The sequence below is a fragment of the Symphodus melops genome, assembly GCF_947650265.1.
Source record: "Symphodus melops genome assembly, chromosome: 7".
Lineage (NCBI taxonomy): Eukaryota > Metazoa > Chordata > Actinopteri > Labriformes > Labridae > Symphodus > Symphodus melops.
Window position 1 is genome coordinate 10394382 of NC_136697.1, and position 26055 is coordinate 10420436.

The 26055-nt window shown below is 39.5% G+C and overlaps 3 protein-coding genes across 4 annotated transcripts; all 3 read left to right on the plus strand.

The window, feature by feature from the left end:
- The first annotated feature begins 95 nt into the window (after positions 1 to 95).
- Positions 96 to 4022, plus strand: catip (ciliogenesis associated TTC17 interacting protein). Its single transcript, XM_079348646.1, has 9 exons — positions 96 to 407; positions 608 to 793; positions 893 to 948; positions 1408 to 1494; positions 1655 to 1822; positions 1899 to 2023; positions 3337 to 3413; positions 3506 to 3573; positions 3662 to 4022. Exons 1-9 carry the CDS (start codon positions 299 to 301, stop codon positions 3842 to 3844), a joined length of 1059 nt encoding a protein of 352 aa, XP_079204772.1. The 5' UTR covers positions 96 to 298; the 3' UTR covers positions 3845 to 4022.
- A 249-nt stretch (positions 4023 to 4271) lies between these two features.
- Positions 4272 to 13669, plus strand: casp8 (caspase 8, apoptosis-related cysteine peptidase). Of its 2 annotated transcripts, none has more exons than XM_079348644.1 (12): positions 4272 to 4651; positions 5369 to 5518; positions 6010 to 6185; positions 6288 to 6393; positions 7972 to 8101; positions 8250 to 8296; positions 8380 to 8443; positions 8577 to 8641; positions 8720 to 8828; positions 10436 to 10563; positions 11612 to 12003; positions 12237 to 13669. In XM_079348644.1, exons 2-12 carry the CDS (start codon positions 5411 to 5413, stop codon positions 12370 to 12372), a joined length of 1461 nt encoding a protein of 486 aa, XP_079204770.1. In that variant the 5' UTR covers positions 4272 to 4651; positions 5369 to 5410; the 3' UTR covers positions 12373 to 13669. The 2 variants fall into 2 exon arrangements, with proteins under 2 accessions (XP_079204770.1, XP_079204771.1); XM_079348645.1 differs by having other exon boundaries at positions 5384 to 5518.
- A 956-nt stretch (positions 13670 to 14625) lies between these two features.
- On the plus strand, positions 14626 to 24993 carry tmbim1a (transmembrane BAX inhibitor motif containing 1a). Its single transcript, XM_079347390.1, has 12 exons — positions 14626 to 15018; positions 19528 to 19845; positions 20739 to 20806; positions 20949 to 21013; positions 21099 to 21152; positions 21241 to 21291; positions 21515 to 21554; positions 22146 to 22183; positions 22265 to 22352; positions 22627 to 22722; positions 22826 to 22879; positions 22959 to 24993. Exons 2-12 carry the CDS (start codon positions 19533 to 19535, stop codon positions 23106 to 23108), a joined length of 1017 nt encoding a protein of 338 aa, XP_079203516.1. The 5' UTR covers positions 14626 to 15018; positions 19528 to 19532; the 3' UTR covers positions 23109 to 24993.
- The last annotated feature ends 1062 nt before the right edge of the window (positions 24994 to 26055 follow it).

Here is a 26055-nt window from a genome sequence, read left to right on the forward strand (position 1 = left end):
CATCAAATTAATGTGCGTGTGCTTCACAGTGTATGCTGCACATGGGTTGGTTCGGCTGCGCACTTACAAGCGACTCTACGGTAATGCGGCGTCGTTGCCATAACAACTCGAATTTGACCGTCTGCTTTTCCGTGTTGAAAAAGGGGGCTGCAGCTGAAGTAGAGAAAAGGGATTAATGACAGGAAAATGACCGAAACAACCCGTCTGTCACGACAAACGTTTTTCATATAAGGCTGTTCCCCCGTCACGTATAGACTCCTTTATCAGGATTTTTTGACGTGAAATAACGGAACCGGCAATGATGGAAGAAGCGAGACCTCCAGGTGCTTTGATGGGAATTGAAGGCGCAGACCGCGGACAGGACCTGAAAGTGTCTGAAGAAGCTGTCGCCTTCATGTCCAGCATAGGTAGGTTGTCTTTACTGTAGGCTAATGTGTTGTGGATGGTCGACCCCTGTAGAAAGTGCGTGCCTGCCTGGAAGTGCCTGCCAGCAGCAACAACTGGTTTTGGCACTTCTTGAGTATAGCCTCAGACACACACAAGTATGTAGGTGATCTCGGCGTTGAAATGGTGTATCATGATTAAAGATTTCTGATATTCTTTCCAGAGCCTGAAGAGCTGCAGAGGTGTGTGTTTGCAGACTCTCTGGTGACTGTTTCAGAGGGAGGCAGAGATCTGGGGAAGTTCTCAGTTACAGTGGAGTTTGCACAGAGGGGCCAGCAGCACTGTATGCTGCTTCATGCTCAGAGCCAGGGGGCCATCGATGATAACCCATGTGGAACAACAGTGACAGGTGAGGAGAGGCCAGCACTGCTTGAACAGGTTGATTTTGTCTATTTACAGCTCAGTCTCTGTAATCACACACTTTATGCGTCCCTTATTGTCTACCCAGCCTGTCTTAGTACAGAGCTGGAGGTGCTGGAGGAAGATTACCATGAGTATATAAAGGTGAGTCATTGCATTTTATTATATTATTATTGATGACATAACTTGAAATTCAAGCAATTGTGTATGTAAATGTTGTGTTGGTTTTGAAGTCACTAGAATCCAAAGTCTTGCAAAGTTGTATCTTGACAAAAGTCAACAACTTTCCGTTCCAACATTTGAGTCTGATCAGTCAATTAAACAACAATTTTTTTCTTTTTATTTATATAAAATCTATAGGATTCTCAAAGGCATCTTTAGACACTTAACATTCAGATTTCTCATTTTCAATTTTCCCATCAAAATTTAACGTCTGTCAATTGTTTGATATCATTACAGTTTTAGGATTTGAATCCAGGCATCACTGGGTTTGACATCCCTCCAATCTGAGAGGCCAGCCTCTTTGTGTTTTTAAATAGACGCCCAAATCCTGTTGGGATGCCACGCTTTTCTCTAAACCTAAAATCTAAATTCCTTTTTCAGCTCGAGGGCAACAGTTTGGACAAGAGGTGTCACATGGTGCAACAAGACAGTCGTATGGTGATCGATAAAGTTACCACTGTAGGAGAGGTGAGAGAATAAACAAGATTGGAGTGACATCATTTTATGGCGAAGTTGCTTTTCTGTATTTCTATATTACACAACTATTCATGGACCTCTAGCACAGATATATAAACTAATGCTGATATGATGAAGCTATATTGTGTTATCGTTTTTTGGGTGTAAGCAGGAGGTGACAAAGGAGAGTGTTTCCTATCCCATGTCAGTCCTCAGAGGGCTGGTAACCGAGGGTTCAAACTTACTCTTGATGCGTCTGATTGCTCTGAGGAGGAAAGTGCCAGAAAACATGAACTTTACATCTTTAGACCAAGGACTGCACATCATCAACACCACCTTTGTGAGTAATTATATAAAACCTATTATTAGTTCTGCTTTTGAAGCTGAATGCTGATTACTTATCTCTCTGTGGTCAGAGCGAGCTGGGGCTGAAGCAGCTGGAGGTTGGAGGTGAGACAGTGGAGGTGTTTGGGGTGGAGAGGACAGTTCACTCTGCGGACGACGGCCCCACAACCTGGCAGAGCTACTTCTTGGGTGATGGGTAAGCCAGATGCCAATTACTTGAGCATCTGCTGCAACTTCAAGGGCTGCACAGTCCAACAAAATCAAATTATGCTGTTGCGAGGTGATTTACTGAAGTCCTGCATCTCGACCAGACCAATAGAAGCATCTGTAGGTATCTGAAGGACTTTCCTGAAAACACATGATGAGATTTCTGGATCATATTGGTTGATTTAAGGACATTGTTGAACACAGATCACAGGCGCCATGACAGACAAAACAATGTCAGAATCTGAAAAACAGTGTAAGTTCAAAGACTGATCATCTCTTCTCTATGTGTCACATGATGTTCATCACTTAGAGTTACCACTTTGAAGCAATTCTTTGCTTTTAATCCCACAATACATTTGTATGAACTTATTATTTTAGCTGGGAGGACCAAGAGAGACATTTGTTTTCTTTTAAGGGTTTTTTGGTTGTGAAATATGACCATTTAAAATTTTATTTTTATGAATGCAACACTGCCCATATGTGCACCTTATAACAGGTACAAGGGTTTTTTCTTTAGCATCAGTCACTGGCTTTATATGATACCTCAGCAGACAGCTTGGCTTCAGTTAAAATAATAATTTCACACGCGATACTGAAGGTTGTCTTCATGTATTCTGTAAGAATTTTTTTGTGGGGGAGGATAATTGATCAAACCACATCAGACCAGTATAATAAACTAGATTATTGTTCCCCACATGTTGGTATTCTTTGGTGAATAATAAAATAGCTTCACAATAGTATGACGTTATTTAAACTTGACTCAGATATGTTGGAGGTTTTTCTTGTTCACTTTAGCAAGCTATGGTGAGTCCTGAGATCTTATGTTGTGGGCTACTTTCAAATATTCCAAGGTAGTCAAACCTGAAATACACATACTGAAATAAATCAAGTTCAGTCCCATACAGGGTTAGTATTCAGCCACCTGTGATACCTGCTTGTGTGGCCATGAGTAAAAAGCATTTAATTGTAGAAGATTTTTTCTGTGTGTGTGTGTGTGTGTGTGTGTGTGTGTGTGTGTGTGTGTGTGTGTGTGTGTGTGTGTGTGTGTGTGTGTGTGTGTGTGTGTGTGTGAAACAGCGAGCAAGGAGAAAAGAAATGTTGACGTTATTTCTGTTTTTTAAATCTTCTTTTTGTGTATGTGCATGGTGTTATCTTTGGCAATCCTAGTAACATTGTTTTATTCTTCACAAATCTGTGCATTTATGAGCCTGATGCTTTGTAAATCTTTGTACAACACATTACCGCAAAAAGTGACAATTTGAATTTTACAAAGTTCATGAGCACTTTTGTTTTTCTGATCAGGCACTTGGCCAGCAGAGTGCAGGTGGGATCACCGGTCACCATGAGGCTTCTGCAGCTTCCGTCACAGCTTCAAAAAGGTTAATAAGTCAACACTAAGTAAAACCTTCTCAAAGGAAACCGAGGCAGTAATGGAGTCTTTATGTTTGTTTTTTTACTTTGATGGTGTCAGGTTTTGAGAAGATCCCACTTGTTTGGGAGGAAGACATGCAGATGTGCTCCAAGTTTTTGGACAGAAAGGTAATCGATCATGTTGAAAGTAATGCAATGTCAAAAATCATTAAGCCAGGGAACATTACAGATGTGTGTTTATGTCTTGTTATGGTAGGAGGAGCTGAAGGCCAACCACAGCTCGTACCTCAGACAGCATCCTGAGATCCGTGCACTCATATCTGACTTCCTGCAGTTCTTGCTGCTGAGAAAACCAGATGATGTTGTCCAGTTTGCCAGAGAGTACTTCCTCCCTTTTGCCTCTGGACCTTCACCAGAAGCAAGCCTGAAACCCCTGTGACTCTGAAAGAGAACCAAGGCAGCAACCTGTTCAAAACACCAATTCATAGGTCCCTGTTGATTTCTCATTTTCACTTCAGAATATTTTTGGCATTTGCATTTGTTCTTTTTTTTCAATGATAGATAACTGTTGGTCTAAACTTAAATATGGAGAGATAAACTGTCACTTTAAAACCTCAGACTTCACCTGTTCTGTGTGATCTTGCTCAAATTCACTTTATAGATCTGAATAAAATTTATTGTTATAGCTTTGTTTGTTTTATCTTGGGACCCCATAGTTCAAGTGTGGGCAGAGTATTTGCAATGTGGACGGCCTTTTTAAGGTGATAGGAACTTTTGGTTTGTGTTAATTTTGGAGAACTACATAGACATAACTGTTTACTACAGTAAGCTCCATCTTATCTCTTTTCTGATCTTGTCCTGTTCACATAAGCAAACTGAGTAAAGGATACAGTGAATCTGTCTTCAAAATAAAGGTATCTTTTTTAAGGGGAAAAGATAATGGCCTCCTCAAAGTAGGTAAACCTGAATAATAATTGTGTGCAGGTGTGTCACTTACTCCATCACATGTGTTGAAGAAATCTAATCTAGAATAAAACTTCAAATATCTGTTTTTGTACTTAGTTACCAGTAAAGTCTTTTATTCTGAAGGTGACATAGGACTGCACTGACTTGTTTCAGAAAGTGAAACGAAGAGAGCAGCTCACAAGGAAAACACGTACCTCAAGCAAGGCGTATGTTTTTTTAATGTACTGGTCTTAAACAGAAGTTTTTTTCTGAATTATAGGAGACACAGATTTTGTCAGCGGTAAGTTTAAAGTGTTTACCTCTTTAATTGACGCTGTGAAATGTCGGACTAGTAATATGACTTCAGCCTGGATGACTTACTGTACATGATGTAATGTTAAGGTCAGTACAGGTAGTATGTTGACTATATTGTGATGTTTAAACAACTTAACGTTACATTGTTCATGGGATGTCTTGTTAAAACTTTTCAAACTAATGAACAATTTACGAAAAGTGAAGTCAGCCAGCCAGTCTGCTGGGGTTTCCTGTTACGTCACCGAAACCAAAACCATAGATATACCACCACAATGATCTCTCTTGGCAAAGCACTTAGTAATATTTTTTATTTGTATAAATACGGACAGTGCACATTAATGGAAATAAAAATATGCCATCAAGACCAAATTAAATATGTTTCAGGAGTGTAAATAACAAGTGTTCTCACATGTCCATATTCTAATATACTATATACTCATCAAAAGTCTGTTAAAACATGATAAACAATTTATCACTGAACCTTTCCTAACAGTGTAATATGTCAGTGATATTGTCCAGTTTTTTTAATTTAGACATTCACCATTTAATGAACATGTTTTCAATATTTATGTAGTCTTGATAAATAAAGTGGTGGTCTAGTGCAAGAAAGATGTTTAATAGCAAGTTAAGGTGCCAGTGTCTCACAGTGATATTTGCTGTATGGTATGACTTTATGTGTCCTGAAGTTTTGCTGCCTTAACAGCACATTGATCTCCAGGCCTGTTCTGGTGGGAGTGGGTCTGTGATGGACAGGTTGAAGTTGTCGCGCATAGATGAGGAGCTGGATTCCTCTGAGGTGGCGGCTCTCCGCTTCTTGTGTCGCAATGTTGTCACCAGGAAACGCCTGGAGAAGGTCAGAGCCACAGAACTTGTACCTTTTTCCCCTTTTTTTAAAACCCATAGGCCTATCTGGGTAAAGGTTAGTTTTATAATATAGAAATCCTGCCAAATCTCCAACATAACAGTGTTCCATAGATGAAATATACCCCCCCCACACACACACACACACACACACACACACACTAGTTTTGCAATTAAAAAAACACAAAGATAAACTTCAGAACTAACGATATTGATGGAGTGAAACAAGGGAACAAAATAAGGAAATAATTAAATTGTATGAAAAAGAACAGTAGCAATGGGCCTCCAATTCAGCTGCATGTATTTCGTAACTGTGACATCGGCCAAATCCTTTCTATTAGCTCAGAATTCAGTTTCTGTGATACCAAAAGTAGTTTAACCACTTCATATAATGAAAGCATTTATCTCCCATTGCTACTATTATCAGCAACTGCACCTTTGTCCGTTCAGTGTTTGTGTTTTGACAGATTTTCTTTCGTACAGGTTCGGGATGCTAAAGATCTGTTCCTGAAGCTAGAGGAAAATGGTCTACTGGAGAACGGGGCTTTTCTTTCTCAGCTGCTCAATACAATCCGTCGAGCAGACCTCCTCAACCTGCTGGAGACGGACAGCAGGCGACCCGAAGAAACAGATGCAAACCCTTCTCTGTCAGCCTACAGGTAAAAGAAGGGAGAAAGGAAATGTCGCCAGAAGACATAACAGGGCCGTTGATACAAATAGACTCATTTGTCTGGTTTCAACTCCTCTACTCTTTCCTTTAGTGTGATGCTGTACAACGTACATCAGAACATGACTGACGAGAACTTTAAAAAGATTCAGTTCCTGATGTCCGGAAAGCTGGACCAAAGACAAATTGAGTCTTGTAAGGTGAGAACATGCCTTCGTACACTGCCACACCCACAGTCCTACAAGAAATGATGGCATGTACATATTTCAATATAAAGTGTGTAATCTTCTGGATATATCTTTAATGTTTACAAACATGACTCTACCTTGGATAGTTGCGTATTCTTGGAACATTTATTACAGTGTTTGTTTATTGACCTTGAAGTGAGAAATTGAACACAGGTTCTATCGATCAAGGATTAACTTTAGTTGTTTCTTTCCACACTATAAGAACTTTCTACTTAAAAACCAACACTTGTTGTTAACCATGTGTAGTCTAATGATATCTGTAGGGTTGATCTGAGCTTCTTATGTAGTATAAACACAAAGTCTTCACAGGTCCAAAGTGACAGAAACATACCCTTATGCGCCCAGAAAACTGGTTCCAAAATGTCAATTTTTGGTGCTGTTACATTTGTCTTAGATCCACTTTGGTTTTTACATATAAAGATTTAAATAGATTTCATGTGGTATATAATAGGAAACATTGCTCCTGCCTGAGGATATTCAAATGAAGGCTCTCTCCTGTCTGAACAACATCACAGAAAGGCAGAGACATTTTCCTAAAAGACTTTGAGAGTAGACAAACGTGATACATTGACTTGCATTCTTTTTAATAGCCAGCAGGGGGAGTCTCCACTCTTTCCAAAAAATAATTAAACGACGTGAAACCAGATCAAGCTGTAACATCAGATGTCGAAAATCGAACCCAAATTTGAAGCTCAAAAAAATAGTTTAAACTAGGCAAGGAATCCCCATCAGAGCCCATATAACAGCCTGTGTACCTGCAGGGCCCAGTTTCAATACCAAACCAATGCAGTTCAGTGTTTTCAGCCCACAGAGTCAGCTGTTTTTGTTACTGTCTGCCAGCTCGAAAAACATGTCAATTATTACAGCAGACATGTCCATGTTTTGTTTTGTTTTAAGGCTGATAGTTATGCGCTGGCTGAGTGGACTGACACATTGTAGCTGTTTGTCAGTCAGCTAAAGACATTTTTTTCAGCTCCACCTCCTTGCTTGTTACTAGATTGACTGAAGATTAGATAGAGACAGCATTTCCAACATGGCAAGCGCCATCATTTGACTTCAGAAACCAAGGGTTGACATCTCTGAGACTGTATCCATACCAGATGAGAAAATGACCCTACATGCTCCGTGTTGATTAATGACCTCAACAAAGGTCTTCTTTATCAGTGTATGTTCTTAGTTACTAGTTTGAAGTCATTTCAACACACTTGATGATCATTTAGGAAAATGTGATCTCATTTATTGGGAACCAATTGTTAAATATCGGCATGCTTCAGAGCTGTGAGTGATTAACAACACAGATATCAAGTTACCATGTTTTTGACTTCTCATTGCATGTTGTAATGTTAGCTTGTTCATACTATGTGATTGATGCCATAAAGCTAAAAAAGTATGCTGTTTTACTTCTGTTATCAGGAGTATTTAGATGACATGAATACTCTTCTTTTAGCACTTTTTACATCGCATTAATAACTTTAATGATCGTATCAGATGTGGCCTTCTACACACATACAGTGTTCTCTGTTACTTCAGACACCACTGGATGTGTTTGCTGAAATGGAAAGGACTGGTCTACTGTCAGATCAAAATCTTGACGTGCTTCATTCAGTAGTAAAGGAGTTTAACCAACAACTGGCAACAACTGTGAAGCGCCACATGGAAGGTGTGTTACAAACTAAGACTCTCTCTCTCTCTCTCTCTCTCTCTCTCTCTCTCTCTCTTTCTCCCTCTCTCTCTCATACACACAGTTATAGAGACCACAAATGTTAATGCTGTGTTGTTAAATTATTGAAATTATTTTTCTCCTTTAGGATTAACCCAGCCTGCAGTACCTCCTCATTCCAGCATGGATTACCAGGTATGTGTGTGTGTAAATGTGTGTGTGTGTACACACCAGATCCTATAATGAGTGAGTTTACTGAGGACTTTCTCTTCCCACAGAGGTCCAACGACCCCCCTCATTCGATTCAACCCTCCTTCTCTGTGTCTGAGACTCATCCCAGCTGTAAGTCTAACTGACTGCTGCTTCACTTAGCTTCTCCACTCTCTCCTCTCCTCTGAGGATTTTCAATGCCATACTTTTATATTTCATCATTCCCGTAAAGAAGGAGGTGTGTTTCTGCTGTTTTGTTCTTCAGACGAAGGAGAGAGAGTGTACACGGACGCTAACCCAGAGACTGGGTCTTCTTCTCTTCTTGATGAGGTCATCATTCACACAGCCACATGTCCACATGCGGTCATTCATCATTTTGTTTCATTAATGTTTTGAATTGTCTTTCAGACGGAGTATTACGCCCTGACTCATAACCCTCGAGGTCTGTGTGTGGTCATCAACAACGAGCGTTTCGAAGGGAGTCTGGGAACAAGAGGAGGGTCTGACAGGGATGAGGGTTTGTATCACGGCCGTGTGATACATGAGGTCTCATACATAAACACAAAATGGGGCCTGAAACTGGCGTACAACATTTCTATATAGTCTATATAAAGTATGTGATCTTTAAAACAAACCTGGAGGGTGAAAGTGAAAACTCATATCCATGCGTCCGGGGTCAGGAGGGAATTTAGATCGATGTGAATTGAATCTCACACAATTCATTTCACTTAATATCAGACTTTACTGGCAGATCAACGTCATCATAATCCTTCAAACCGGCAGTTTCCTTCCATATGTATGCCTGAAGCGAGCTGGTTACCAGAAGTACCTTTCAAAAATAAAAAGGACAGGAACATTTCTTTAAAAAAGTGTTTCCTCACCTAATTCCCCCAGAGCGCAGAAGAGCGGACTTTATCCAAACTTAATGGGCTGGTTACAGTTTTAATCAGGTCGCTCTCAGTCAACCCCTCCTTCAAGGTGACTCACTTTTGTTAAAACTTCAGGGAGGATTCCTGGCACACAGTGACATATGGATTAACACTGTTTCTCAACACAAAGAATATAAATGAACACAAAGTGTTCTTCATTTCAAAGGTAACTAAACAAAATTGAAAGTTTGTGTTCACTAATCAACTTCGGTTCAATAATGTCCAGGTGCAATGGAGGCTGTGCCCTCTAACCTCCACTTAAAGGCCTTTAGTTGAGGGGGGACAACAACAATAATTATTTTAGTTATAACTTAAAAAAACTGTCAAACAATTTGACAGATTGTTTTATTGTTATATACATTAAAAAGAATGAAAAAATCTTAATTCTAGATACGAAAAACTGTAATAAGAAATCCCTTTAGTCCCTAAAGACACAAATGTGATTATAAATAAATTAAATAAATTCTTAAGCTGTGTCGGAAATCACTCACTATTCTCTAGTGGACATGACATTTTGTAGTGCTGTCCGAATGAGCCTCCATATAGTTCACTCAAAGTATCCCAAAATGTGTTTTGAAAAGTAGTGTATGACGGATGGTCACTATCCGAACAAATGTACCATCATGCATTGCGGTTCAAAAGATTTTTAGGAGCAGAGAGTGGCGTTTGACTCAGCTGCTCTCAGATAGACGGGAGGAGCGACCAGCGTGAACACAGACACTCAATAAAGTTCATATTTGGAGAGTTTTTACTGAAATGAATGATCTGTTTGAATAAAGAGTAAAAGATGGTTAACGTTAGTAACCTTGCTTTTTCCAAATGATGAATGACAGACAATAAGCCGGAGTCTGTGAGCATTAATAAATTAGTTTTAGTCCAAAATATGTTTCATTATAAGTAAACTTCAATATTTTATATGTATGTATTATATGTCAATGCTTAGTGAAGACAGTATAATTCACTGAAATTCATGCAGTTAAATTTACTCTTCTTCCTGACCCTCAGCCTTTGTTAAGCTGCACGTTTTAGTTGCGCGACAACAATGATGTCACTTTCAGTGGCCGGCAAATAGTATCAAAATGTTTTTAAACGTTACTGACTGAGTCCACTATATAAAATCACTATATAGTGAGTAGGTAAAGAGTGAGTGAACACAGCCTTGTCCTTACTTCTTTTTCTCTCTGATGTCATGCAGTGGCTCTGCGTGACTTGTTCAGCAAGTTTGGCTTCACTGTGGTGGTTCATCGCAACCTGACTGCAGACGATATGCAGCGTCAAGTGACACAGCTGAGCCAGAGGAACTTTTTAGAGGAAGATGCGTTGGTGAGCAGTTACACAAACCTCCAGATCAGCAACAACACTATCACTGTCACTATGTGATTTATGTAGAGTTATCTAAAGGAATACTTTGACAGCTTAGTAAACAGCGTGAGATACAGTCATTACCACTGAATGAGAACTGAATATGAAGATACAGACAGCAGCCCATTACATGTGCATTCATATGATTTAGAGGTAGGAATGTAAAGATTCAACCTAAAATTGTGGAAATATTGATTAAAAGGTGAAAAGATTTACATCTGTACATCTGAAAAAAGAATCTTCATAATAACAGCTGTAGAACAAGATTTAGAAATTGAGGACTCGTCAGCGTCTTTTAAATCATTAGTTTTGAAGCATTTTGGCTTCAACAAGACAGAGAATGAAAGAGGTGAGAAGATAACAGACGAGACAAAAACTGTGCAAATATCACAAGAAGACAGGAACTACACAAACAGCACAACCAACATGATGCAGCATTTAATGGACACCAACGAGAAGCCTCAACCGCCTCCCTTTGATGAGAGAAAAACACATGAAGAGATCAAACCACACTGACAGACAGGTTAGCAGCTCCTAAAGAAATCTGTTTCAGTGTCATTTTGCAAAATAAATCATGAGAGAATCGTATCGTGAGTTCAGTGAATCGTTGCACAGTTTGTTTAGACAGAGCCAATGGAAGCTTTTCAGTCCTTGAAGAGTTTCAGTGAGAACCATCAGAGTTCATTCATTTTAACAGTTGTTTCAGGTCCAGATCACATTGATTTACATAATCATGTACTTGGAGTTCACTGTTATGTTCTGCTTGAAAAACACTGTAGAAGCCCCACTATTGATCTAAAGAGAGTAGGATACATGTTTGTATTTATCATCAAGAGTTTTATACTCCTTCCTTAAAGACTTATAGTATTTATAGTCCTCCTGTCCAGCAGATCACATCTTTACTTTTCTGTGGTTAAGTGGGATAGCTTGCACGCTTACAGCTTTGTCATTCGGGATCATATTAAATTCAGTAAAACACTATTTAAAACCTGTCTGCCTCTGTCCTCAGGTGATCTGCGTGCTGTCTCATGGAGAAAAGGGGAGTGTTTACGGGTCTGATGGGCAGGAGGTGTACATCAGAAAGCTGACTTTGCCCTTCACGAGCGAGAACGCTCCCACCTTAACAGGGAAGCCCAAACTGTTCTTCATCCAGGCGTGCCAGGGAAAAGGCTACCAGAGAGGAGCCGTGCCGTTACCCCCCAGGCCAAGACAGGAGGACGGGGACAAACAGAGCCGCCTGGAGGAAGATGCTGGTCGTGTGCCTGAAGAGACAGTGCCCTCGGATGCCGACTTCCTTCTGGGCATGGCCACAGTGCAGGAGTGCAAGTCGTTTAGAAACACTAGCTCAGGATCCATCTACATCCAGGAGCTGTGCAAGCAGCTTAAAAAATCCGCAGAGAGGTGAGAGACGACCTGACACAGAATTTGAGTTTCTGAATGTTGACTTATTTTATTCAGGAGCTATGGATTAGTTTGGAATCTGGAAAATTAAGTCAGTCTTTAAAACTTTTAGGATTAAAGGGAACATGTCGTTACATGTTATATTATTATTATGATGTTATTTTATTTCAATAAACCACTGATTATTTTGAGCAAAATTTTAAATGTATGTTTCTGATGTTTTTTCTGTGCAGCTCCAAGATGGATAATATACTCACTGTGCTGACACGTGTGAACAGTGAGGTCAGCAAAGGAGTTTTTTTAAACCACAAGCAAATGCCCGAGCCCAAGTACACCCTCACCAAGCAGCTCCACCTCAACTATGTTTGAGCCGACTGGGATGAAGTGCAACGCAACCTATGTGCCAAGTTAAGGATTCACATACCAGACCTGTTTACTGTGTGTTTGAGTATGTGTGATGAATATTTGTCTGCAGCCCCTTTCACACATGAATTGATTACGTTTACCAGATTGTTTCAGGACATCTAAGTCCTGGATGTTGCGTGGAGGAGGAGAAGTAGTTTCCGTTACAATGGTTGTCTCCGAGTAAATATAGATATGACGACTTAAAAACAGAATTGACACAAGTGAAATTCAGGGTGGGAAGGTCAAGTGCTGGTCAAATCTGAAACTGCTGTGTTGAGTGATGCAAGTTTTTATATGTTTAAGGTGTCTGACATCATGATCATTTCTTTCAAGAGAAAACCTAGAGAGACATCTGGAGAGATTTTTAGTTAATTAGTTAGTTAGCATTTAGCCACTTTATAGCTCATATTACAGTTAGCTTGGAAGTGGCTTAAAATATTAACAATGATCATTGAATAATACAATTCAAAAGGAAGATGTTTCTATCTAATGTCATATAATATTAGATTTTTTCACAGGGTAATGTTAGCTATCAAAACCAAGTTATTAAGCTAGGAAGTGTTTACATGTGTGGAAGCTCTTAAGCTGAAAATATGATCACATGTCCCTCTGGTTTACTCCTCATTGTTTTTCTTTTGCTTGTCATGAATCAAGAAGCCTTGGAATTATAACAATGAACCCAGGACTTAGATATCACAACAGAATCTCAGTACTGAGAACTCATTGGATTCATTTCACTAACTTGCCTCATAACTGTGGACAATAGCAGCATGACATGTTGTGGTCTGGCCTCTCACTGTGATCCGTTATCAGTAGAAAACCAGCGAAGTTATTTTGAGATAACAAGCAAAATAAGTTGTGATCTAAAAAAAACAACAACCATTAATTACACATATTCCATCACAGGAAAAACAATGTGTGCTTAGGGCTTCATTATTAAACTTCCCGGACAAAGGGGGTACATTTTTACAAGTGTTATACATGTGTGAAAGGGACTCATGATATGGATGTATGGATCTTGGAAGGTGCGATACAAATAAAATCTGATTGATTGATTTAATGTAGTTACCTTAAGGAAACTGTATGAGTGCCAATCAAAAACATTGAATCAAGATACATAATGATATGATTGCCATACATTTTTTTCATTTAAAAAGCAAATTTGTACCACATTTCTACAGCGCACACTTAATGCTTTAAACAAACTTGATGAATGTAATCATTTATTTTTCAGTTTCAAACAATAAAACATGAAATCCAATTTCTGGTATTTTAAAATTGTGTCATTTAAGGAAAAGTCATCATACAAACAAAACAAAAAAAGGTGTTTTTTTGGAGTCAAAACTATTTAAAATTCTTCACTTCAGTAAAAGCAGACATTTATAAAAGTACAGGTACAGATAAAAGTCCTTTCTTCACATCCATCTGTCCCATCTCAACTCCACACACATTTAACTGGCAAACAGGCCTTTAAATAACCTCTCATCTGGGATTTGATTATTTAGCACAGAAATTAAAAATACAATAGAACGTTTCACTTTAGAGGCCATCTGTAAAGTAAAAACCTGAAAGGTTGTTTTGAAGCCAATCAATCAATGCAAATACAATTACATTTAATCAAAAAGATGAGTGCAATATCCAAAAATATTTGCAAGAGACAGTAGAAGTAAAACTCAATGAGCATGTTTAATGAATACAACTTACTATATAGAAGAGCAGCAGTCTCATGTAATTTAATGGTGATTTAATGTTGATTTAATGAAATGTAATTTCAAGGTTTAAGATTGCAAATCTGCCCAGATAAACAATGTATTTCAAATAATATGACTGATTAACTTAACTCTCTACATGTTCAAGCAATAAACATAAAGTCATAAACTATGGAGGCCTACAGGCCAGAAACAATGATATGTGAAAATGATAAATGCACACTTGCTGAAATGGTAAATAAAAAGGTTCAATGTATGTGACAGACGGGTTCATTTACATTAGGTTTAAAAACAACATTAGTGTCAGATCAACGAATGATCATTAAAAAGAAGACAAATGTGTAATTTACAGACACATAGTGAGGTTAAATTATCAAGAGCAGAGATGTGTGTTTAGATAAATAAAACACAGTTAAGTGTACAGAGTCAACGCACCTAGTGTGTTGTTGTAACATGAGGAGAGCCTGTTGAAAATGAGTCAGCTAAACTCGGCAGGCCTTGCTCCCAACACAGACGCGCACATACTGGGCGTTTGTTTGTGTGTCTTCGAGCGTGTGTGTGTGTGTGTGTGTGTGTGTGTGTGTGTGTGTGTGTGTGTGTGTGTGTGTGTGTGTGTGTGTGTCAGATTCCTGCGGACTCCACCCTGCTGCTCTTCACTGTTCCAGGAAACGCTCCTCTCACTGCCGCTTCACATCAACAACCAGCAGCACACAGACCTGAGGACAGAGTGAGAGGCAGCTGAACAAGTTAACCCTTGTACCAAACCTCTGCTACACTTTTGAGGGGGTTTTTTTTCACGAAGAGAAGAGGGCGTGTCTGAGAAAACGTCTCACAGCCTTCTCATTTGGTCGCAGGGAATAAAAACGAGCAGGTTGCCTCTGACCTCGGTGTCTCTAAATTGGTAAGTTGAGTTAATTTAAATGTTTCTATCTTCTTTTAAAGCTGCGGAACGAGCCTTATATATATCATGTTTGTGATATGGGTTTCATCTGTTGCTGCTGGTGGTGTGTTGATGACCGTGTGTTTTGGGATGTCTATTCATAGCAGTGTGGGTGTGTGCAGTTTTTTCCGTCTGTCACACCTGAAAAGGCTTTTTGTCAGCGGAGGTTTGGTGAACAGGGTGGAACAGTGTGTGGTCTGGACATGTGAACAGGCTGGAAACAGCTCAGTCACCTCAGTTTAATACTTCAGTAAACTGTAGAATATCGTTGGATTTTCTTTATATCTAAACAAACTGTTGTTTTGAATGTCTGTATAGGCTATATCTGAAATATAGAGATGTAATGATAATTTATTTTGGGTTGCACATCCTGTTGAGCTCTGCTTCCTGCTTACAACTGTGGTGGTTTTTAAATATCTAACTAAGGCTACTTTTATATGTTCACTATTGCACTATATCTCAGCATATCTCAACAAACTTCACTATAACCTATAGACTCAATGTATGGCAGACATATTGTCACAGCACGAGAAGTACAGAGTAACCATGAGTAAGAACAACACTTAAAGAGTATAACACCAACTGAGTGAGCCACAGGGCCTTCCTCCTGAGACACACGATCATCACCTTTAATTCTTAATGGGACTGAATAAAACGGGGTTGTAGTCACAATGTCTTGTTGTGTCATCATGGTTAGAGAGTATTTCTCTGTTCATTCATTCAGTCAGTGAAACCCATAATATAAACATTGCTGAAATGGCTGCGCTCCATGAGACAATACACATAGCTGCATTAGTTAATTTAATATCAAATATTTGACATCCTTGAGGTTATTCATTTTTAGTTTCCGCCCCTGAATGTGATGTTTAAAGCTCCTGTGTGGCATTAATAGGTGGTTATTAAACTGACTGAAATAATTACTGTTATCTCTTTAAAACTCACAAAAGCAAATAAGGCAATCAGTAATAACATTCATTGTTTTTATATTGTTACTATTACAATTTTCGAGTTCACTTTGCAGATGCTTATTTCCATAAAGCCATGAACATCAGCGAGTAAAAGCACTCTGCCTGAAACCCGTAGCAGGGAGAAGAAGGAGGCTGATGAAGAGATGAACAGGATGGTGCATAAAAGCCTTTTGGAAAAAATGTGAAACAAAAATACTTCCTACTCCCAATTTCCAAATACTCCATGCACGCCACAGTCCATCAGCAGCTTAGTGCAGCCATGATCAGCTGAACACACAACAGACGAACTACAAGTGTTTCTTTGTCTTTACATGTTTGATTGATAGAAAAAAATACAATCCTTATTGTGTTTTATTCTAAAATTGAACGTACACTGTGTGTTTCCATGGCTGTCTTCCTGTCCAGAAACTTGCTCTGTTGAAAATAGGCTTTCAGCATATTTAAAATGGAGCGGAGCTGTGGAAACACAATCATTGACTTGAGTAGCAGCGAACGGCAGCGTAGTGCGCAGTGCTGAATGAGCGCAGCACACACAGTGCGTGGAGAAAAATCCGGAGTAACACAGAAAGAGGACAAATGAGCAAATTGGAGTTATACAGCTTCGTCACAGGGGGGCGCTAAAATCAACACAAACCTAAAGTTTCTCACAGGAGCTTTAAAAAGGCCGTTATACCGAGCATGTCTGAAGAATATAAGAAGAAAGACTTAGCTAAAAACGACTCAATTCAATTCTTAATCTCAAGGGGAACTTATAATGTGTGTAACCATAAAAAATGATTTATATAATAACTGATGTAAAGGTTATTTGATGAAACGTAGGGTCTCTCCACACAACTAATATTGTCTTTATTCAATCATATGCCAGGTTTTTTTTTATCGCAAGTGATCATTCGATCAGAATAGTTTTCATCAGAAAGCATAAAATATGTGTTACCCTCTTAGTATTTCAGTACATGTTCAAAATGTCTTCATTGTGTTTTATCTGCTGGCAGAGTTCTCACAGATACTGGTAACATTTATTTTTTTTAGCCTGAAGGTCACTGAATGACTGAAATCGTTAAACTCAGTCTTTTGCAATATAAAGCAGGATTCAGATATAAACCATAGACAACAACATAAAATGTAAGAACCTCTTCTCCCCCTAAACATGTTTGAGAACAACATAAATGACCCCACACTAATGAAAAGCATTCCTATAAACTCATAATGCTCTGACATGTGGCAGCATCACATGATTCGGAAAGGAGAAGTGTCATGATGACGAAGGGCAAACAGAATGATTGCAACAATGCAAACTCGCTATTATAAAGACGGTGAAACACGTAGGTTATGTATACATCAACAGCTTCAGATATTTCTGAGTCAAATCAAAACTTCAAAACAGACTTAAACACAATTTGAAAGTGACCTTGTCAAACTGGTTCTTTCTGGTTTTCTTATGTGTGGTATTTCTGTTAAACAGTAAACCCATGGCAGGGGTCTCTTTAAGTGACGTGTAAATACATGTTTAAGACGCTACGTGGACTAAACTCATTTCGGCAAGGATCGTGAAAGAGGAAAAACTTTGCAGCAGTGACTCATAATGTAATCACTCTGTGGCTGGATTGAGATTAGTAGGAAATAAACAAAAGCCACATTATGTATTTAATACAACACATTTCCATCGTCTATGACCTCTATCCTCTAAATGTCAGCTTTCCTGAAGAAGCGTTACACCCTCCTTTCCAAACACGCCTTAAGTCCTCTGTCTGCTGAGCGCTCGCACTGACCAGAGCAGCGATCAGCCCTGCGTCTTGTTGGGAGAATGTTTGGCTGCACAAACTCTGAAACACTTTTTCCGTGCAGTGTTTTGGGTCCTGTTGCTTGGTGCTCTGGATTTGATGTAACTGCAGCACGAGGTGGAGCCAGCTGTTGAATTCTTTTACTGTGTGTAGTCCCCTAACCCATAAACGTCCCAGTTAAAAAAAAAACACACAGAGCTCAGGGAACATTTTGCATCTTCTAACAAGACGGAGGAACCATCTCAGAAATATGAATAAAAACGTCTGTAAACATGTGCAGGCTGACTTTGTGTGAAGTTGCGAATAGAAAAGATCATCTGAGAAATGTTCGGTCCATTGTGGGAGAAAATGTGTTTCAAATCTAAAACGAGTCACGTCGTTGAAGTGGGACTGTTTTGTTGCTAAAGCACTTAAGAGTATCCTGTAAAAATACCACGGCAGGAACAGGGAAAAGTTGGACTATATTGTGTGAATGTGTGTGCGTCAATAAGTGGTGTATTATTAGACATTTCCCTCAGTAGTGTTCGTGGTGATTTCTGGGCCTGAGACCACTTTACTCAGGCGAAGCGTACTGCATGTTCACCCCAAATGAGTTCTGTAAGTCTGATAATATAAGGCGTGTGTTGGACACATCTGTGAGCACATCGTTCACAGCAGCTCAGCACTCAGGCCTGAAGACAGCGAGGGACTCTTGTAGGTTACTGAAGCCTGGATTATTGAATTTTGAAAAGTCAGAGCTTGGTTAAAAAAGAACCAACAGCTCTAAAGTGTTCCAGATGTTTCCCTCATAAACAAACAGAGGCAGTCACTGCATCCTTTAAATATTGAATAATTAAGAGCCGTAGGGTCGGAGAGATACTGTTTCTTTATGAGCTCACACACATCTTTTCCATCTTCTTTTTTCCAAATCTTTCTGGTCAGCCCAACTTGACATAAAACAAGATTGATCCATTAATGTCAGAGACAGCTGATACGGCTAACGTGTGTGTGTGTGTGTGTGTGTGTGTGTGTGTGTGTGTGTGTGTGTGTGTGTGTGTGTGTGTGTGTGTGTGTGTGTGTGTGTGTGTGTGTGTGTGTGTGTGTGTGTGTGTGTGTGTGTGTGTGTGTGTGTGTGTGTGTGTGTGTGTGTGTGTGTGTGTGTGTGTGTGTGTGTGTGTGTGTGTGTGTGTGTGTGTGTGTGTGTAACTGTGTGTTCTTCACTTCACACAGTTACACCCACTACATTTTGACTTTGTGAGATGTTGTTGTTACATTGGGACTGTTAAAATTCTCTCTTCTCTCTTATTATTCAGATGGGTCAGCCAGTGATACTAATAATAATAAAAGTCAAATGTGTGTTTAGAATAGTGAATTAAATTGTATTTTAGGAAAAAAAGAAAAAAAACCCCCGATTTTTGGGGTTGTTGTCAAAAGTGCCATAATAATAAATTTTTGTTGTTTTGACTTGTGATTTCTTCCTCATTTCAGTTAGATTTTGTGTCGGGACAGTTCATGTGTACAGAAGTTACTGTGAATTATAATTTATTTGCATGTGGTGTATTCTTGTATGTGTATGTCTGTCCTTTTTTCATCCTCACATAATTGACAAAAAAAAAAGGTTCTAAAAGTCAGAAGTAATATCTTTGGCTCGCTCCAGGTGTCGAGGTTTGTTACTTTCTGTTCTCAGCTTTCAAACATGAAACACACGCTGACTGCTCTTTCACTCTCTACCTTCCTCACAGGTGACATGTCCAGGTCAGACTACCCTCCAGGGTATGATGACTCCCGGGGCCCGCTGTACCCGCCTCAGGGTGGGAATTACCCAGCACCCCCTGCGTATGGCTTCCCATCCTATGGAGGTCCGCAGCCAGGTCAGCCCCCTGCTCCCTACCCCACCGGTCCAAACGCCCCCCTGTACCCAGGCCAGCCTGGAGGCTACGCTCCTGGCCCATATCAAGGACAACCTCACCCTGCTGGGCCCCATGGGTCCGGCTACCCCAACCCCCCTCCTATGCCCCCTATCATCCCACCCACCATCCCATCAGACATCCTGAGCTCTGGTAAGACTGGAACCATGATGTATGATGTGTGTTTATCAAAGGGGAAAGGTGTGTTTAAGTAAAAAGAAGGTATGTGTGCTCTGCTCTGTCACTTCAGATAAACCTCTGAAGGATGACGTGTTTTAATACTGTGCTGTGACATTACAGAATTTACACTGGCTTGTACTATTTTCAGAAAAAAACATCTTCGACCTGGGCTTCAAAACTTCCACCACATTTTAATGTAGTCCTTATCAGAAAAGAAATTTGAATAACCTCTTTATATTTATTTTAAAAAATGAGAAGATCAATAGCACTCGTATCTGCACAGCACATAGAGGGGCAGAAACAGGAGATGGTTAGCCTGATTCTGTCCTCTGCCCACTCCTCTGAAGAAAGGTTTAGACGACAAGGAGAGTCAAAGCATTTTGTCAAAGGATGAAATAACATGCAAAGTCAATGTAAATCCTGCTGGTCACTTGGTATGAGTCACGCTTATCCACTGGCAACTCGCTGGAGAGAGTGGAGCTGCAGGTCACTAGAGACCAGAGACAGACAGACAAGGTGCGCTGCAGCTGAAACGGAGCGTCAGTCACCGGTGTTGATGAGAGACATCCTGCCGCTCAGCCCGCTAACAAGACATTGGCCACAGATGGCGTTCAATCAGATAAATGCATCCTGCCGTCAGCTCCAAAATTCAAATATCTGCTTTGAGTTCTCTCTGGCTGAACCTTCGTGCTCAACTGCTGACACGCTATGTCGTTTGTTTAATCCACACAACATCTGTGGACACCTTAAATGTCTCTATTCAGCTTCAGATGAATTCCACTTAAGCAGCATGTTGGTTAAAGAACATGTTCCTTCAGTCTCGCTGTGGTCAGTTGTCTCATATTTCTGTCCTGCTGATGTCGCAGGTGATGAGTTTGCGGCGAGTGACAGCGGCTGGGACAGTATGAGCATTCGACACGCCTTCATCAGGAAGGTAAAGCACATATCAAGTCACAGAGCGAGGCTGACGTTACAGCACCCCTGGGTGTCACCTGTTATTCACATAAATGTAAGTCTTGTGGCCCGATGTGGTCGATGAAACTAAAACGCTGGTATTGTCTGCACGTGTGTTTCAGGTGTACATGATTTTGGCAGCTCAGCTCTTCCTCACCACGGCCATCGTGGCAGTATTCACATTTGTGTGAGTGTCTGTGTGTGTGTGTGTATCTGTTTGTACGCGTGTATGTGTGTGTATCACGCCGTAACTGCGTCTCTGTTTCTCACAGCGAGCCTGTCCGATATTTCGTACAGAGAAACCAAGCCATCTACTGGGCGTCATAGTAAGTCCGACCGTGTGGTGATGCTCGCTCTTTGAAAGAAAACGCGTGTGTGAATATTAACCCTGTCACCTTGAAATGTCTGTTTTAGTGCTGTGTACTTCATTACCCACATGGTGCTGGTCTGCTGTAAGGGCCCCAGGTGAGTGTGACAGTTCAAGAAGTAAATCACAATAATACAGTGTCCCCTGAAAACAAAGGGGAATCTGCTAATGTAGTGTTTTTAACAACGCAACATTTAAAACAAGATGGAAAGCAGGTCATTGTGACGCTGATGGCCGTGTTTGCTTCCTCCATGAAGAGACATCTCGGTCTGTTACATAAACGGTTAAGAACTCCTCACAGCAGCTTTAATCTGTTTGCAGGAGGAAGTTTCCATGGAACGTCATTCTGCTGCTCATCTTTGTAAGTCACATGTTTTGTAGTTGCCTTGTTAACCAGGAAAGGCATCATCACAAACCGCACCCTGAACTTGGTTTAAATCTATTTCTTGACCTCTGTAGCTTACGTTACTTTGAAGTGAGTCACCTGGCTTGTCTCGGGCTGTGTTTGCATAACAGCTTTGACACTTTGTTGATGTGAATTTTATCAGATTTGTGGCCTAAAATGGCTCCGTGTATTACGCTGTATTACTTCAAGAGCTACTTACATACGTGTCAGAAGAGGAGATCTGTTTTTATTCAGCTTTGAAGGATCAGCAGCTCTATTATGAGGTGCTCTGTCTTCTTTTCATGTCTATCTACAAACCTGTTTCTAAAACGTAGCAGATGAAATATATTTCTTCAGAAGACAACATTTGACACATTTTTCTATTCACATTTGTCTTGGGGCTCACTTTTTGAACATGCGGCAATTTATTTATTTATCACATTATATTAGTTATTATACATTTCCACAGTACTATTTATAGATAATAAGAAAACAGTTTATGCCACTTTTAGGAATGCTGAGTTTCGTTGACTGAAGAATAATGGTTTATTTTTTTATCTCTGACAGACTTTGGCTTTGTCCTACATGACTGGATCCATTTCTAGGTAAACAAAACAAAGCTTGTTTGGGATGACATAAACATTTGTATCCTGCAGGCCTAACCGTATGCTGCTCTTTGTTTTTAGCTTTTATAACACAAAAGCAGTGTTTCTCGCTCTGGGCATCACTGCCGTCGTCTGCATCGCCGTTACCGTCTTCTGCTTCCAGACAAAGGTACACTGTGTGTGTGTGTGTGTGTGTGTGTGTGTGTGTGTGTGTGTGTGTGTGTGTGTGTGTGTGTGTGTGTGTGTGTGTGTGTGTGTGTGTGTGTGTGTGTGTGTGTGTGTGTGTGTGTGTGTGTGTGTGTGTGTGTGTGTGTGTGTGTGTGTGTGTGTGTGTGTGTGTGTGTGTGTGTGTGTGTGTGTTTCAGTGCTGATCTTTTACATATGGGTGCAGTGTATTTGTTTAGTCAAATGTGTGAAATATATCTTATTGTTTTCTCTTCCAGGTGGATTTCACAAAGTGCCAGGGCTTCTTCTGTGTGCTGGGGATTGTAGTTTTTGTGACAGGCATCATTACAACCATTGTGCTTTCCTTCAAATATGTGAGTTTAACCTGTTAATCTGCTGTTAATGCAACATGGTTTATTAGTCCTTTTTTAATTTGAGTCATCGTTACCTTACTTATGGGGCTTTTTTATGTTGCAGATTCTGTGGCTGCACATGCTTTATGCAGCCATAGGAGCTATAGCCTTCACTATGGTGAGTGTTTTATATAAAGGCTCTCATTGTATTGCGTGTCACTGAAAGTCGTCCTGACTGGCTCTTGTGTGTGTTGTAGTTCCTCGCGTACCACACACAGCTGCTGATAGGAAACAGGAAGCACTCTATCAGTCCGGAGGAGTACGTCTTCGCCGCTCTCTCCATCTACGTCGACATCGTCCAGATCTTCCTGTTCTTGCTTCAAATTATCGGTGCTTCAACCAAATAGGTCGACCAAAGACGCAACGACCAACTGCGGTCACCTGGGTGCAGAATCATTAAAAGAAAAAAAAACCAACATTGCTTTGTTATGGATAACAACATTTATAAAAGTCTTGATGCACTCCAGGAGAAAAATCTAAGGGCTGAAAGAGATGTCAACTTTTAGGTCAATCTTTTGAACAAAAAAAGCACTTTTTCCAAAGTCCATACTTGTTTGTATCTGCATTTGCAGCTTGCCAGTTATCAAAGATTACTGATTCAACGACATTAATACCACAAATATTTATGGACACAAGAAAGAAAGTGACATTTAATCACTCTCACTGGATTTTATCAAACATGTTCCTCTGCATGTAAATGTATATATATAAACATTCACATAAACTCGGTCCTTCTGTATTATTGATGAATAAGATTAGTGGGCATTTATGATCGCTCTGTTGTTCGCTCTCCCGCTCACAGGCTCACCTGGCTTGTTGGATTGTACGTACAGTAAAGGTGACTAGTAAATCATAATGTGGTCGACATCACCAGACCTCGCATCCATTCTGATAAAGATTATCTTTTTTTTTTTTTTTTTACATGCTGCTTGTGTTCTGTCTTGTCAGAATGGAGAAATGTGTCATGATTCATGAAGTGCATGAATCATTAAAAAGCTTCTTCTAAATGTTTTTTTTTTGACATTTTTGTAATTGTAATTTGAAGTTGCTTCAAGAAAATGTTTTTTCTTTGTTTTTCTGTAAAGAGTTGGACATTAGGACAGATACCGCTCTCATGTCTTAACTGTAAATTACCATAAAGCGTTCAGTGTGTTAGTGACCATGGTAGTGAGGGGGAAACAAGCTAGCTTGTCTTTGTCTTGAGGTAAATAATCCGTTTCATAACACCTCTAAAATACTTTTTCTAACTTTTTTTTTTTCATAATTTTTTTGTTAGACTCTAGCAATCACTTTCTAAAATCTCTGTAACTGGACCTTTAACGTTTATACCTCAATAGTATGTACTGATTAAACAGGTGAGATGAGATTTCAAAACTTTAGTTAGATAGAACCTGCTAGCAGTTTCCCTCTGCCTCCAGTCTTTGTGCTAAGCTAAGCTGCTGACTGGCTATAGCTTCATATTCACTGAACACATTTTTAATGGTACTGAAAATATTGTCTAACTCTTAACAAGACAAAACAATATTAAACTATTGGATAGTAAAATATTAAAAATAACTTTTTATTTGCATGTTACAGGGCAAGAAGTGTTCATTGTGCAAACTGTTTGAACCAAAGACTTAGTTGCACTAAAAAGTGTTAATGTGGCCAAAACTACATGTACCATGATGCAACATGTACTAATAGTTATGGTGACCATCTATGTACCCTAATACACTGGGTATCAGTGCTATGATTATTAACCCCTGATATACATCTCACCCTCAGATCTGCTCTGTGTTCATAATCAACCATTTACTCATAGTGTTGTTATGGTAACTATATACATCCTTAATCACTACAGTGCCTTGAGATGAGTTTTTTTACTTGAAGTTCAGGTGCAGTCGAAGTCTTCTGGGGAACGTTACATACTGTTTGTTGTCTTGTGTTAGTCAGATTGTGGTCAGACACCGAGCGTCAGCAGGATGAGTTGTTCCACACACGATAACACGATAAACTCTGTGGTGTTAAATTATTGGAACATTCCTGAATGTCGGAGTTTCAGCTGATGTGGCGCTGCTCCTCCACGTGTATTCATATTTAAGTTACATACAGTTAAACCACAACGCAAATTCAAAGGCAAACACTGCAAATGTTTAGTACAGATGGTCAGTGTGGTCTGTCAGAATAAACATGAATGATGAGGACAATCCATTTGCCTTTTATAAATCAAATAAAGATTTTTATTTGTGAGTTTTCATGTGGCTCATTATTGTAGTTTTTTTACAGTTTCTACAATCACCAATAAACATGTCTTATCTTTGTTATATTTTTCATGATACAATGAAGTGCTCAAAGAGTGATTTCCAAACAAGCTGTTCCAGTAGTTTTCCTCAGCCTGCAAAGTTATCCTTAAGCTAAATGCCCCAAGTCAAGGTACATTTACGAAATGTATTTGTTTTTGTTACTGACGGCCTCTAACAAAGTTATGGAAAGGATTCCGACCGACAGATACGCTCCTTTTAAAATAAAACCAAAGAAAGTAAAGTAATTTTCCCCTCACAGCATAATGGGGTTGCCTCCTTGTCTCCTGTTTCCTCAAATGTTCACTTTTTTATGTAACTGTCTGTTTCACTAATACTTTGATTCAAACTAAGGACAAACATTTTGAATGGCAATAAATTGTTACTGTAAATTTCAAAAGCTGGATGTGATAAATAACATTTTTAATCACGTTTGAAATTCCATTATTTTGCATTTAAAAATAAGAATTGTTAGGCTTTTATTTAGAATTTGTGTAGATAGTCTGGGATTACTTTACTCACTGTTTGAATTCTACCAGCTTTTATTTTGAAATAAAGTAACTACCTCCTGGAAAATCGTTACAAATCAAAGACTAAATGAAAGCAGCTCAAAAGAACTTTCACAAAATAAAAAGGTTTGCAGGGAGAATCTGTGTAGGCTTATCTACAGTGCGCCTAAAGGGACAAAATAGCATGATTTATCTTAAATAAAAAAAATAAATGCAAAAACGTAATACCTGAATTAAATCGCTTTTAACTTGTTAATGCTGGCATCCCTGACAGAAACTAACCATCTCAAAGATAAAAGTCACACAGCAACATAAGCAGAGTAATCGGTTCAGATCAGCAGCTGCTGTGTACTGTGGGGTTAAATTGGTGGATTTCTCAAAGGGTCTGGTTACTTCTCTTTCTGGTTTGAAAATGATCTCGCTTCAATATAATTCTAATATTTAAGTCTTTTTCTGCACTGATCGTTTCTGCACTGTGAGTTGTTGACTCAAACTACAGTTTG